The sequence below is a fragment of the Argiope bruennichi genome, chromosome X2, assembly GCF_947563725.1.
Source record: "Argiope bruennichi chromosome X2, qqArgBrue1.1, whole genome shotgun sequence".
Lineage (NCBI taxonomy): Eukaryota > Metazoa > Arthropoda > Arachnida > Araneae > Araneidae > Argiope > Argiope bruennichi.
The window spans coordinates 5,473,688-5,489,038 of NC_079163.1; the positions used below are offsets into that span (position 1 = coordinate 5,473,688).

The following is a 15,351-nucleotide window of genomic DNA, read 5'->3' on the forward strand; positions in this document are numbered from 1 at the left end:
ACCTTTCCTCTATGTTTATAAGAAAAAAATACTTCACATCAGTAAATTAATATTTGGGGTAAATGTAAGAAAAGGTTTATGTATTCCCTAAAGTTTTAAATTTATAAACGAGTCGTAAACAGTTAAAAAAAATCTGCTGCTATATTTCTCATATATTTCCATTTTGAGTAAAAGAATATAATTTTGTAGTTAAAAATATAATAAGGAAAAAAGTTTAGTTTTGGACAAAAAGATTTACCAAATCTCTTTTTCAGTGCAAATAACGAATTGAAATTATTTTATTCATTTTTCCTTTTCCCCCACTAATAGCAATTGAGTGCTTGATTGATTAGATATTTATTATCGTCATCAATAACAGTAGTTTTATGCAAATTATACATCATGAGATATTTTCTTATAAATAATTTCTAAATTATCTTAATTATGAATGGCATAACAATAGCAAAGACAAAAAAAAATTACTTATAAAAAATTCGTTTTTCAATTCAGTTGGGATAAATGTATGTGAGAAACAGCTCCAGTTAAAACTCCTCTCATTAGTAATAATTAAATAATGAAGATCATCATCTTAAAAATTAAAATCATACATAAAATTTCACAGGGAAAATACATTAAAAAAGGAGTTACATTTACTGCACCATTATAACAAGATGCTTAAAAAATTAATAAGTCAAGGAATACGTTATTGTAGCCCTCATTTTTGAATGAAATTAGAATACGGGTTTCTATTTAATCTTACAAACATATGACAGTAGAAAATATGGCTTGCAAACAATAAATATTAATTTTAACAGACAAAAAGATGCTTTAAGCATTTGGAAAATCTCAATAGTCTGATTATATGGTAGTGAACAATTTAAAGAAACTATTTTCTTCAAATTTCTTTCAATGTCAATAGAAGGAGCAGTTCTCTCCGCATAGTTAAAACAGCTAAATATCGGCAATGGCTTGGAATTTATGATTCTGAGGCACTCTTCTCTGTAATTCACGTGGACTATCTCCTAGTTCTCGAATTGTCAGAGGTCCGAACAGCAATCGTCTCCCTAAACATAAAGTATGGCATTCCTATCGAGTGGACATGGTAATTTCTCCATAAGCTCTTAAAGCCATTTTCTAACAAAATGAACGTAGTGACATCCAGAGTTATTGTCTATTAATAGGAATGTAATAGGATTCGGTAAAGCAGATCCAGAAATATCTTCCTTGGTCCTCCTACCCATCAGATTGCCATTCTGGATGATGTCTGTACACCCACCTGTACTTATTTTTGGCAAACCATCGGCTCACAACATCAATTTTGTGAATTTTCGAGCACAAAATTAAAATTATTTATCATATCACTTAATCTCTTTATAATACTGATTGGTATTATTTAAACATTATATTTTGCATCAGGTACGCAAAAGTATCAAGTGCACAAAACGGATAAAGGCTAAGAGTACCAGGTATTAGGACATTTCATATTTGGACTTGATTCATAATCTCTTCGGTCTCATTCACTTTCAACATGATGGTACTATATCAATCTGATACAAAGTATTAAGATGATATCTTAATTCGCCGTTCTGCCTATGAACGTGCATGTTTTTTTAACTGTATATATTTCATCCAAAGCCAAAGCTATCCTTTCTCTATGTAACATTATATATACTGCTGAAGAATGCTCGTTTTCTCCTATACTAAATACACCTGCAAAGCTTTTCCTTTCCTCTTCTCAACCACCCGTCAATCACTGTCAAAATCACGTCCACTGCCACATTGTCAAATATCACTTTCGAAGAAGTGAAATCTCAATTTGGAATCATATTCGTGTCAGCATCGGCTACTATTCTCGAACAGGGTTGTGTGATAGTTTATTAATATGATATAAAGTATTCAAGTGATTCTTGTCCTAACAGGATCATTGGCGGATGCCATCAGCTGCTTGTGTCGCGTCATTGAAGAGGGGGTCGCGAGGAGGTCAATTAAAAAATTTATTAGCGTAATTTCCAAATGAATAAATTCATAAAAAGCACACATTCGATGAATTATGCAGGATAATACAGTGGCACTTGTATATAACGACATTGTTTATAATGATATTTCTCTTTGGTCCTGATGAAATTCCGAAGGTTCAATATATTTTGAATCTGCGTTACTTTTTACCACTTTTTAACGGCACATATATAGAACGGTCATTTTTTAATGATATAGCAGATATAATCCGAATTTTTTCCATGGAAAACAATATCCCCTTCTCCGAGAGATAACCTAAGAGCGGTGTTTATCGTAGTGGTGACAATTTTGTTATTATTACTTTTTTGTAATCGAGTAATCAGGGGAGGAGGAAGTAGAAATGATGGTAATATGCAACATACAAAACAGAGATCACCAATCCTTAAAACTTCACCCCCCCCCCCTTCTCCGTTGTCGATTCATTTTCATTTACAACCCAATTCATCACTTCAATTAAATAGGAAGTTTGTCTCTGAGTGTTTTCAAGAAAGCCTGGTCTATGAAAAGTCAAAGGGAAGCATCTATTTGCTGCGTGTTCAGAGTTTAAGACTCAATAAGTATTCTTTGTTTTAGAAAAAGGATTGGGGGAAGTTCCGTTTTCTTTTAGTGATCACTATCGAAATGAGAAAGTTATTGACAATTTGGATAACAAACTCCCAAATTTATATGCAATTCATGTAAAAAAAATTCAATTGATTAGGTCTTCGGAAGTTGGAATTCTGTGGCAACATCCTTAATACAAAACTGTTGGAAGAAACTTCATCCTTTGTAGAGAAAAGCGACGAACACACGAATATTGACTTTACTGAAATAGCCTAGAAAGAAGAAATGCGTAGATCATTTATCCATAACTGTTAGTGTTTTCCAAAACTAATCAAACCTATCTTTTCTATTCAACATTTAAGATATTTTATACTTAGACAATGATGTGTAAGCAATTACCGACACAAGTATGAAGATATTTTAGAAGAATTTATTGTAGGCGATTGATGAGAAAGGAGCCACTGGCTGTTCTCAAATCAAAAATTTATCCTGAGGATACCATATCCTGAATTAACTTCTTCAGGATTTTGTCGCAGTAGTATGAAATTTTTGTGAGGTACATCTGAACATGTTAGATGGGCCGATATATACGTGCATGCAAATGCCATTGGCATGAAAAACTAAGCAAACAAAATAAAAAGATCTTTTTTCTGAACAATTCTTTTCAGTAATTTTCTTACGAAACAAAATTATATTTATATCTCTTTTTTATGTGTCCTTTTATAGTGTTTACTTATTGTTAGTAAAATTTTCATTTCAAAATTCTTATAAAAATTTAATTAATGTAAACTTTAAAAAATATAACTTTATAAGTTCAAACGTTCTAAAACAATATTTCATCTAAGTTCCTACAGTATCGTTATAGATAGATTTCACTCTACAAGCACTTTTTTTTTCTGTTTGGCCTATAAGTTTCATTAAATACATTCATTTGCTAAAATATTCATAAACATTGAAAGTATGAAATGTTTTGAGCATAAACGTTGCTGCTGTGTATTCGTGACTCAGCCTAGCTATTCAATCAAAATCAAGGCAGGCAGCGACACGACATAACTCAAAATCAAAATGGTATCTGCTAATCCAACCAGTTTCTGTCTTTTTTAATTCATTATTGACATGATTAACAGATGGTGGTTTGGCTTTGTTTATGATGATATGATTTTGTTTTGATGAATAGTGTTCATCTGTTGAAATGTGTAGGACATTTTTAGTTTTAATAAGTGATAGATAATGCGAAAAAAATAAAATAGATAAGGATTAACGCAATACAAGTGGCGCGGAAAAGGAAGTTGAAGAAAAGGGAAACGCCCATTCTGAATTTTTTTTTAAACGCTCAAAGTATTGATCATTTTTTTAGTAATAAGAAAGCTCCAGAAAGTGGAATTAAAGATGATGAATCATCAACTTTTATACCATCTACAGCTACATGTAAATTTGAAGCATCATTTGCTTCCAACGATGAAACTAATTACTACTAACTAACGCAGCGAAATGCTACTAACAAAGCGAAATAAAGTAGAAATTAAATTAGTTTCTGAAATTAATGATAACAATGAATCGGAAGTTTCTTTAAAACTCATTCATAGGATAATTGAATTAAATGTTGATAATACTCTGAAGAATCTAATATTATTACAGGATTCGGAATATTCCATTCTAATATTATTCAAGGATATTCCAGGATCGGTTAAGTTAACTTTACCGATCCTGGAATCTGGAGTCTACCGAAAGCTAAGGCTGTAGATTGCATTATAGGAATTTATTACAGGATTTAGCAGAAGTAACAAATACTGTTATTCTTTTCATAATCTAAACAATTCTAACAATCCTAGATCAGCAAATAAAAATATATTTCTTTCTAAACGAAAAAAATGTAGAGCTGAAAAAGTAGGAATAGATGACGTAATCTAACTGAAAAGGATGTGCTAACTGCTTACGATGTAAATTATTTTATATAAAAAGAAATTCTTTTACTGTTGGTTTAACGATTGGAAAAACAATACGAAAATTGCAGTACACGAAAAAAAACCCGACCACAGATACAACGTAAAAACCATCTTTTCTGAAAAGTAATTCTTAGAGAAAATTGATTCCAATATACATAAAAAATATGTAAAAAAATAAATAAATAAATAAAAAATAAAAAAAAAAAGCTGAGCACTGATATAATGTTTTGAAACGTATTATTCATGTAATAAAATTTCTTGGCGATAGAGCTTTAACATTTTGAGGCAAAGGAAAACATTTTTAGGAACTTTATATTTAATTTCGGAATATGATGATCTTTGTTTTGAAAAATCACATAGAAAACAAGAAATTCAATTCAGTATCACACAAATTATTTATTAAGAAGGATATGCGATGAATTCAGTAACTTAAATGTATGAAGGAATGTGGTAAATAAATAATAGAGAATAATTGATAAATAATATTTACTAAAATAAAAAAAATATGTGATTTTTTATAAGTTTGGTTTTTCAAATAAATATGTTTAAAATACAGCAGTTGAAATAGAGAATTCAGTTTCAGAGACATTTTTTCAGTTGAAAGCATGAGAAGTCAATTTTACGATAATTTTAATAGTATGTCTGTACAATATAATGGGTTTTAATTTTTGTTTAAAAATAAGAGCCCATTGGTGAAATGCATTCATTTTTTCTGCTCATACGTTGAATTTGTCGCTACACATACTGCCAATTATTATCCTGAAGCAAATAAACGTTTTATGTTTGTTCAAGAACTGTACGTTTTTCTGGGAGCATCAACTTTTAGATGGAAAATCATAAAAATAGCAGTGAAATAAAGTGAAATTTAAAAAAAATTCTTCCTAAAAGGCTCAATACACCAAGATGATCTGCAAAATTGCATGCCATAAGAGTCTTGGTTACCCTTTACTGGGTCTGTCATGATGTTGTACTAGAGATTGCAGATAATGTAAATGAGAACCGGAAGTCAAGGCAGATGTAAATGAGTTTGCCATCAGTCTCATATATTAGGAAATGTAACTTTCTTTATGATTTGGCATGAAACAAAATTTTAATAAACAAATTTCGCCATGTAAAATGTTATTGCAGATTTTAGCGTTGTACGTACGTTGTTTATGTAATTTTTACGGATATTACGAATTACATAAACTCTTTAAGGTATTTGTTTGATACTTATGAGTCAAAAGGAATAATCCGTTCTAAAACTGATTATTATGAACTTGATGGTACTACTACACGAAAACGGTAAAAAAATTTTTTTACAGCAAACGAGAAAATGGTAGTTGTTCTCCTTCACCTAGACTAAATGGAAAAGAAAACACGAGGATAAACTCATTCCTACCTATTATTTATAAATTGATTTCAGAACTAGAGCATCGATCCTTTTCTTACTCTAAATTTGGTGGGAATTTTGTATTTCTTTGTAAGTTATTAATCTTGTGAAGATGATCGAATTCGAGGAAAGAGGGATTTCTTTCTAAGAACTTATCAAATTGACTTATCGAAAGAGCTTAGTAAGAGAATATTAATTTCAAAGAGTTTAAACATGAACTAGATGAAAAAGCCCACAATATGTCAAGGAAATTCTTAAAATCAACTTTTGAAAAGCAATTGCCTGGGCTTTTTCTCAACTTAAAAGTTGCTTTAAGAATATTGCTTCGCATGGTGACTGCTAATGAATCTGAGGTAAGACCTTTTAATGCCTTAAACATAATAAGGAATTATCTGTTTAATAGAAGATAGATTTACACGTGCAGCATGCTTTGTCTCAAGAACGCTATTAAGGAATGCTATATGAAAACTGGAGCTATGCGTTAATGTGCTCTTAGATTTAGATCTTTTTCGATTACTTGACGTGAGAATGTATTACAACGGCTTCGAAAAAATTTCATTATTTGTTCTAAAAAGATTTAATATATCTTATTTTAGCCATTTTATTTAATCCTTTATAAGGCATAACTTCTTAAGATGTCCAAAAACGTTTTGAGAGGGATTATTACTATAAACTCATATTGCAAAATTAAGAAAATAACAAAATTTTAAAAATTAGCAAATTGATTTAAAAATTATATTAGATGAATAAACTTACCCGTGATCACTCAGGCCAAACAGTGATAAGCATGCTTACCATAGAGCGTAACTCATTTCAGAGTGTTCCAAGATAACAATGAACCCTTAGCACTCGAAACATTAAAATAAGAAAAAATAACTCTTAGCACTCAACTGGTTCGCTACGGCGACATTGGGTTGCATGTATACTTTCGGCTTAAAACACAAATAATTCTATCTTTTGTTCAAATAATATAGACAGACCTTTACTGAGATCACAATGACTCATTTTGATTGTTAATGAAAGTAATTGTATTGTGATCATGAATAAAAAAAATTTAATTACAATGCTTTACATGCAACCCACGTAGCGGTGTTAGTCAAGTGCTAAGGGATAATACAATTGGTTGGTATTTTTTTAGTCCAAAACAATAGAATTTCTAAGAATTGAAAATAAATTTTTAATTTAATTAAATTTTCAAGTTTAGTTAACTTTTATTAACATGGTCACACGAAGCAATATTTTTTTTTAAAAAAATAGCTGTAATCTATTTAAATTTAATTAGTAACATATGTGGTCATTTGTTTTTTTTTTATTCAAAACGAACTTAAGAAATCAAATGCTATAACATTTAAAAAATCAATATGTTTAAAATGAAGACGAAATATGCATCAGATTGTTAGTGGAAAGATCTCGAATTTGAGAAAACGTCTTCTGCATTAACAATGTCAATTGCTTTTCAGAAGTCATCATTTAACTTCAATTAAATATATTCCATTCAAAATACTGAAAACTATCTGTATGAATATTTCAGATATAAGTAACACAATAGAAATTTATTTTTATTTATTTATTTAACTAAAAGAATCTTCATGAGTTGGAATTTAAAAACAATACTTACTTTCCATTGCTAGAATTTCTTCATAACATAGGATCGTATACTCACCAAGTGCTTTTTGGTCAGAGAGTATTTAGTGCGTCATATAAAAACAGCACTTTAGCCTTCACTTAACTATGGTGCCCGAAAATAGGTCGTTTTTTTGAATAATTACATATTTTAGCTAATGAAATAATTTAAGTTATTCAATATCTCAAATTCTATGGTATATCTAATGAATCGAATCGACGAATCATTCCAAAACAAAAGTTGTCATCTAATTAGATAGGAGAGAAAACTACAGAGTAAAAGGATTAATTAGACCGTTTATTTTTCGATGATGGTTTAATGTTTCCTAAACATATATAGCTATTTTGTCTGGAACACTCCAGTTCATAAATCTTTTCAACCACGTTATTTCCTGACCTACACAGGATGTGTTGAAAAAAAAATGGATCAATCGTTTATTTTCTTAAATATAGCACCTAGATATAAACTTCCAATTACAAAGTTTTATTAAATAAGGTGGGCAATTGCAAGAAATCATCTTGGCTTCTCTGAAGCTAATAGTAAAAAAAATAATTTAATTAAATTTTGATACTTCTGCCATAGTGTAAAAGTTCCGCTTAGTAAAACGTTTCTCTTACATTCGTCTATGAATATACAAAGTTTTTCATTTCTATTCACACATTTTGCAGAGGTATGCTTATTTTTAAACTTAGAGGGACTAAACACAAATTTAGACATTTATTTCAGAAATGCAAATGAATTCAATAAGAAAATCTGTCAAATAAAATATTTGTCTGGTCATCCTAATTATTATCCAGTCTCCTGACTTCAAAGAAAATTGCTAATCCCGCACAGTGTCTTTTATTTCGATTGCTCAATGGTTGCAACTTTACAAAAAAGGAAAGAGAAACTTGAAAAAATGAACATTTTAGATATATCAGAAGAGTATTAAAATACCGAGAAAAATTCTTTGTTCGCAATGTTGTGTTTTCTAAAAGAATAACATTCAGCAACAAGGAATGGTTGGATATACTGATGATTTATGCTGTATGTAATCGTAACGCCGGCCTACTTGCAGAGGAATATAAACGTCTTTTCCGTATTCCCGGCATGCTTTTGGGAAGTAAGTTTACAGAATGGTTAAGCGTGGTTAATACAAATTACACTTTCATTTATTTTTCAAGTTAACCTTATGCTAGTGTATGGATAGTAGTCCAAAACTCAGCATTGTCAAACCATCATTGTAGAAGTTATTTCAACATTAACTGGCATCCATACAGTATGCGTCAAGTACATGGACTGATACAATGGTTATAAGGATACGTACGCATTGACATTTAGAATTTTACTGTTGTGCCCTGCTTAAGGTAGAATAAAATCCTTCTCTTCTGTGAATTGGACAGATTAATGTTGCTTTAATGAGACAGAAACTTTTATCTTCTAAAATCTGTCACTTTTGGATATGTAAAAATCCACATTCATCATTAAGGTTAATTTTCTATAAATGTGTGGTATTTTTAGAAACTCTTTGGTTGGTTCCAACATTATGCTGATCTGTATATTCAGTTAGTCTTGATTTGCATTATTTCGGGATGAATTGGCTTTGACAGTACATACTCTCGATCTTTGCCGACGAATTCAAAAAGTATCTCTTTAAGTCGCAAGTGATGACCTCGATCGAATAAGGGCGAGTATTGCTTAAAGAATATGCAATTTCGTATAGCTGTCGAAGAAATTCACTCTGAAATGTTTAGTACAACAATTAATGTATTATCTGACAATTTTTAAATTTAATGAATGTTTATAAAGGAATTTTTATTTTCTGATTATGCCTTTTTAATAATCTTTCGTGATATGTATATTTGAAAAAACAACGACAGACTCCCTCAAAAGCCAATGAGAGGTAAGGATAAGTGGTGTATGTAATAAATTTGCCTTTTAATATATCAGCAAGTTTTACAAACAGGAGCATGAAACTTTGTGCCCTTATAGATGAGTATAAGAAAAACATTTTACTGTTTGATACTTTTTCGCTAAGGGGACTGTATAAAATTTATTTTTTCTAATTTTATCTCCTTTAAAGAAACCAAAGTATTTTCATACATCTGCGTACCTTATTTGACGAATCTTTGTAATTGGATGTATATGTATAGTTGCAATAATTAAAGGAATAAAGGTTTGTTCCACCTTTTGTGGAACACCCTGTATATCAGCTCACTGCTAAAGTCCGTGCCCGATTTTCATAGGAGGCTACAGAGTGTACTTTAAAGGAATGTTATATGGATATTATATGTTTGGCTGTGTTGCTTACACTTGAAAGATTACATTGCCTTTTGTCGCTATAGCATTGGATATTGATAAAATAGGTCGATTTTTGAGTATTAAAAATTCTCAAAGCGAACAGTGAAAAGATTTATTTTATACATATAATGGATGCTTTTTAAATTTAGGGAAGGCATGAGTGTTGGAACTGCACGAAAGGAGTTTTTGCTATTTATTTAGGCAATGCTGCTGCTATGCAGACATTTAAAATTTTGTTTGGTAGAATTTCAGAATTGTGATTTTGTACTGAAAGAGCAACTAGAACTGGGATGGCCTTCCGATGTTGATGACAATATTGTGAGTTTTTCAGCAGAAGAAAACCCTAGAATAACAATTGAGGAAATTGCGGAGAAACTTAACTGATAATTCGACCGCATTTTGTCATTTACAAGAGCTTAGAACATTTCCAAATTCAGTACCATGGATACCGCATCATCCATTTCTCTCTTTGCACACTACAATAAAGAACCTTTTTCAGATCATGTGGTAAAAGGCGATGAGAAATGGATTTTATATAACGAAGTTCAAAGCGAAAGAAAATGAGAGGAAAAAAAAAACAAATGAAAGTGCAGCACCTGTCACAAAAGCTGGGTTGCAACCATTAAAATTGTTGTTGTGAACTTGATGAGATACCTTCAGTATTATTCATTTCGAGCTACTCCAACGTGGTAAAATGATCAAACAAAAACTCAGAATCAGACAGAAACTGTGAATAACTCACTAGACTCGATGCAACCATTCGATAAAAACGTTCGCAAACAGAAAAGATGCAATCTTTTTCCATGACAATACTAAATCATATGTTGCACAACAAAGGCTAAGAAAACTAGAAGAATTCAAATGGGAAATTCTTCAGTATTTACTATATTCTCCTGATCTTTCGCTATCTGATTATAATATGTTTCGATCTTTACGAAATTGTTTAAGTGGTAAAAATTTAAAATCCGTGGAATATATGCAAAACCACCTCTAGAACTTTTTTCAAGAAAAGCCAGAGCTATTCTTCAAGAATGGAACTATCAAATTTGTATATCTGTCGAAATCTATCATACAGAATAGTAGAGATTATATTCTTGATTAATAAACTTATGTCTAAATTTCGTTTGTTTCAAGATTATCAATAGATGGAGTATTAACTTATACATTTATTCGATTTATGGAAATAAAATCTTTTGAAACGGAGGTCCTTGCGAGTGCCATTTTAGTAAGTCCGTTAGATTTAGGGTTACACAAAAAATAAAGTCTACATAAGAGAATCTTTTAGTAAACAGATTTTATTACTAATCCATTACACAAGGGATACTGCGTTATGCACAACTTTTATTATTTTGTGTGTGAAAATTTTGTATATATTGTGTGCAAATGTATCTGTTCTATATATTTTTCTGTTGAGTACTTAAACCAATAAAAAAATTGTAATGCCGTATTTAATTTCGCTCAAACATATTGCTTTTCAAAAGCTGATAAACATTGCATGAAATAAATTTCTAATCTACTTTCATTTTCTTTGAACAATTATTACTCAGTCAGTTTTAGGTTTAAATTCCAACTTTTTTCATTGAAACTGTTATTGTGTCAACATTTTTTTCTTTTTTAAATATAATTAATATTACTGTAGGACTGTATAAAAATTAAGCTGCTGTCACTTTTTCCGTATCACATTTATTGAATAAAATGCCATAAATATTTTTTTTATTTCGTTTGAAGCTTTTCTAATTGTAAGTATGTGCCTACCTCTGACAGATTGGAGTGCAGTTATAAGATCACAAATAGAATGGATACTCTGTAAACATTCCTCCTCAAATACCTATTTTTTTTTTATTTACATTTGTTTCTTGTTATGTTAGTTCATCTTGAGGTTATAAAATATTCTTCCTTTTTTGGCACTTGTTTAAAAAAAAAAATTCTAGATTATACGCTAAAAAAATCTCTCCTTTCTTGCAAATATTAAAAAGTAAATCGGCTGGCCATTTCTTTCATGATTTTCTTATTACATTCTAAAATTTCTTTCCTAATTTAGGCAGAAAAAAAGGGAGCCACAGCAACAGAATATGGATTCATATTCGGAATATTTCAGCTAACAATATTTGTGACAGCCCCTTTAATGGGAAAAATAGTGAGTATTGTCTTTTACTTATTTCAAATTATGTTTGTTTTTAAAGAATCAACTTGATATTATACTCATCATGATGACATTTCTAATCATCCGTCTTCTAGGGCCAGTTTTCTCTGGGTGAATAATAATATTGATTTTTATAGCAATGAAACAGTTTTTATATATTCAAGATGATTATAAAAGAACACCCTTCTTTTGATAGGCTCTATCCTCAACAAAATAATTTAGAGTATCATTGTCAGTTGTATTTTATTGATGATATTGCTTGGTATTTACTTAAATGAAAAATCAGGCAAAATGGAATAACGAAAGTCTATTGTAACCATCTTCTTCATGACTCGTTTTCGAGAAGCCCTGACCTAACATTCTGCCATTTTTTCTATTGGTGGACATAAAATATTTAATGTCTCCAAATGCGAACAACTGCAGCTATCCAAACAGTGACAGAGGAAGGTCAAGGACTCAGGGACGAGGTTAGATTCTGTGGAGATAGGTTTCTTATATTGGTAATGTTAACATTTTATGAATTTCTAGTTTTTATAACTTTGCAATGACATTTTGGACGATCAAGGTTGAAATTTTTCTTATTATGTAAACGTAGCCTTTCAAAGAAAGCGTATTCTTCAGTCATCACTTAATAAGTAAATCGAAGGAAATTTAAACATGTTTAAATCTAAAATTAAAAATGTTTTTCTAAAGATAGGAAAGAAGAAAAAGTTACATTTTTGTTATTCATCCAATGTCTGTCAGCTTTGAGTAAAGGAAATGCAATGCTACTTAATTTTCATGAATGCTTGCAGCTTTTCTACAGATCCTTTCCCTTCGAAAAAGAATGAACGAAAAGCTTTTTGTCACTTAATGTGTACATTTATTTGCTATGTGATAACGAAAGATGTTTTATACCTTATTATTTATTTATTTTTACCTTCTGATCTTTGTTCAAAATGAGGCCACTACACTCTAAGTAGATTTTTGTCTTTCATTTTATTCTAGTCAAATGGTATCTTATATATTTAAGTTGAAACCAAAAGCGAAGTGTGGGAAGATACTAATGGGATTTTATAACCCCAAACTTTAAGGAGATTTTGTTGAGTTTTGGAAGAAAGGCTCATGTTCATTTTTCGTTATTTTTATAACTAAAATTTGCGAAAAGTGAAGTATTCTAATCAAGTCTAATAGCCATTGAGCAGTTACAAATTGAACTTGAACATTTTCAACTCCTTTAGTGCGGAGAATTATGAGAAGATGAGTTTTCCCCTCTGTTTTCTGTAAATTTAACGTAACTCAATGTATCTCAGCGTGGATGCAGGCATCAAAATATGGGCTGTGAGAAGTATTCATAGAAATAGCAAGACTGTCACTTTCCTGAAGTGTGCAGAAATAGTAGTCTTGCTTTGTTAACGGGGCCATTGCCGATGACATGTCACAGCTCCGTCTAAGAAGCTTGCGCATCTGCCGATCGTAATGAGAGCCATTATGCACCTACCGCAGAGCTTGAAATGACTATTCGACGGTAGGTTCATGCAATTCCTCTCGGATGTCTAGAAATGTAAAAAAAAAAAAAAAAAAAAATGTATCGTTATCTAAGGTTATGGCTAATTTTTGTTTGTTTATAAATTAATGTAGATGAGAGATAGTCCGACTCAAACCGCTGATTCTCGTTTCTCTTGAGATATAATAATAATAGTATGGCTAAGCTGATTCCATCTCCCATGACCCGTCTGTGCATGTGTGTTGGTGCTGGCTATTTTGAAACGGCAGCGTACAATCGTCAAAAAAAAAAAAAAAAAAAAAAAAAAAAAAAAAACACCTTTGTAATTTTGTTATTTACTATCGCATCTTCACAAATTTGGTATCGATGGAAATCAGGGAACAGGTTTGTTGAGATAGACAAATTGATTAACCGAGTTAAATAACATGGTTAATTAACTACTATCTGGAGATTTTTTCCATTACAGCTATCATTTTTTTTTTTTTACTGAACTGATATGTCATAATGAGATTAACTTCTAAATAAAATTTATGGAATCTTGATGATAATTTCGAGAGTTATAGGGTTTTGAAAAATGACGCTCCCAATGTTAAATGCATCTTAGGAGCGATATCTCGGAAAGTATATATTTCTCAAAATTTTTTCACTCACTTAAAGAAAAATTTCACTTTATTTTTCATATATTTCTTAAACTCATGCAATAAGTGCACAAATAACACAAATTTAATATTTTTTATGAATTTTTAAAGATAAATGTGGGAAATAAGTTAATATATACGTAGTAAAATTTTTACATTGGAGCAAAGCTGACTTGCTAAAATCCCGGAATTCAAAAAATGTGCCCATACCCCAAATAGTTTTCGAAATGTAAATTTTCCATAGTCGATTTGCAACGCCCATTTTTTGAGAGGCCATATATTAAATTATTTTGAATTTATAGATCTCCTTTTTATAAAGCACGAGCTTTAACGGCCGTTATAATATCATAGTTAGTTAAATATTAAATTTAATTTGAGGTTAAATAACATTAATTTAACATGAATTCTACTTCCTTTAAAAAAATACATATTTTTTTCTCTCAGACGATATAAAATTAGATTGCAGGACAGATTGACTATTGTAATGTTGAATTAATTTTTACTCTTTACCAGTCAGTACCGTTACTAGTAGTTATCGTTTGCAAATAAATGAAATAGAGATCCAAGGAAATCCGTAAAATCTCTTACCATTCAGTAAATTAAATGACGCTAAAATAATTAAATTAATTAGCACCTATTATTTATACACATAATGGCTTAATGTTGAGCACTTATTCATAAATTTCTGTATTTAGGTGGAGACTATTTTAAAAAATATCATTAAAATGATTCCCTTAGAGTTATGAAATAATCTCCTCTTTGCAATTGAGTATATAAAAAAACATGTTTTCGAACCTCTAGTTCGATATGTTGTAGCATGATTATGTGCTTGCCTCAATTCGTTTGTATAAATTTGTCTTGATTATATCAGCTGTGACATAACAGAAAGAATGTCCATTACTCTGTCATTCCTACATTAATGAACTTCTTTTTCTAAATTTTCTATCTGATTAATAATTGTTTCTGCCTGAAAATAAAAGTCCATCCTTTTAATAAACACCTATAATTTCATTGGCTTCCTAAAGCATCCTTCATTTCCTTTTGTACATATATTAATAGTATTTTTCCCCGTATGATTTAAACTTTACTTCAGTGTGTTTGCCTACTTATATTTGCATATATACTTTTGTATTTGTATTTTGAATATTTTAATTGATCATGCTTCTTCAATGGTTTTATAGCATTTACTGTATGTTTCTATTACTATGTGAGCAATTTTGTTTCATTTTTGTTTTTGTTTGTGTATCTACTTGTTTTCCCCTATTTTTCTTTCTTCTTTTTTTGCATTTGTGCCTGCGACCTTATATTTGAAATTTATTTTACT

General features: G+C 30.3%; 1 protein-coding gene across 11 annotated transcripts in view; it reads left to right on the forward strand.

Annotated features, from left to right (window-relative positions):
* Nucleotides 1-15,351, forward strand: part of LOC129960919 (MFS-type transporter SLC18B1-like) — a 128,430-nt gene that overhangs the window by 85,624 nt on the left and 27,455 nt on the right. For all 11 annotated transcript variants that reach the window (XM_056074660.1, XM_056074656.1, XM_056074663.1 and 8 more), the window contains one exon: nt 11,802-11,897. In XM_056074660.1, coding sequence (XP_055930635.1) covers nt 11,802-11,897 — 96 coding nt within the window. The remainder of the gene's footprint in view (nt 1-11,801; nt 11,898-15,351) is intronic.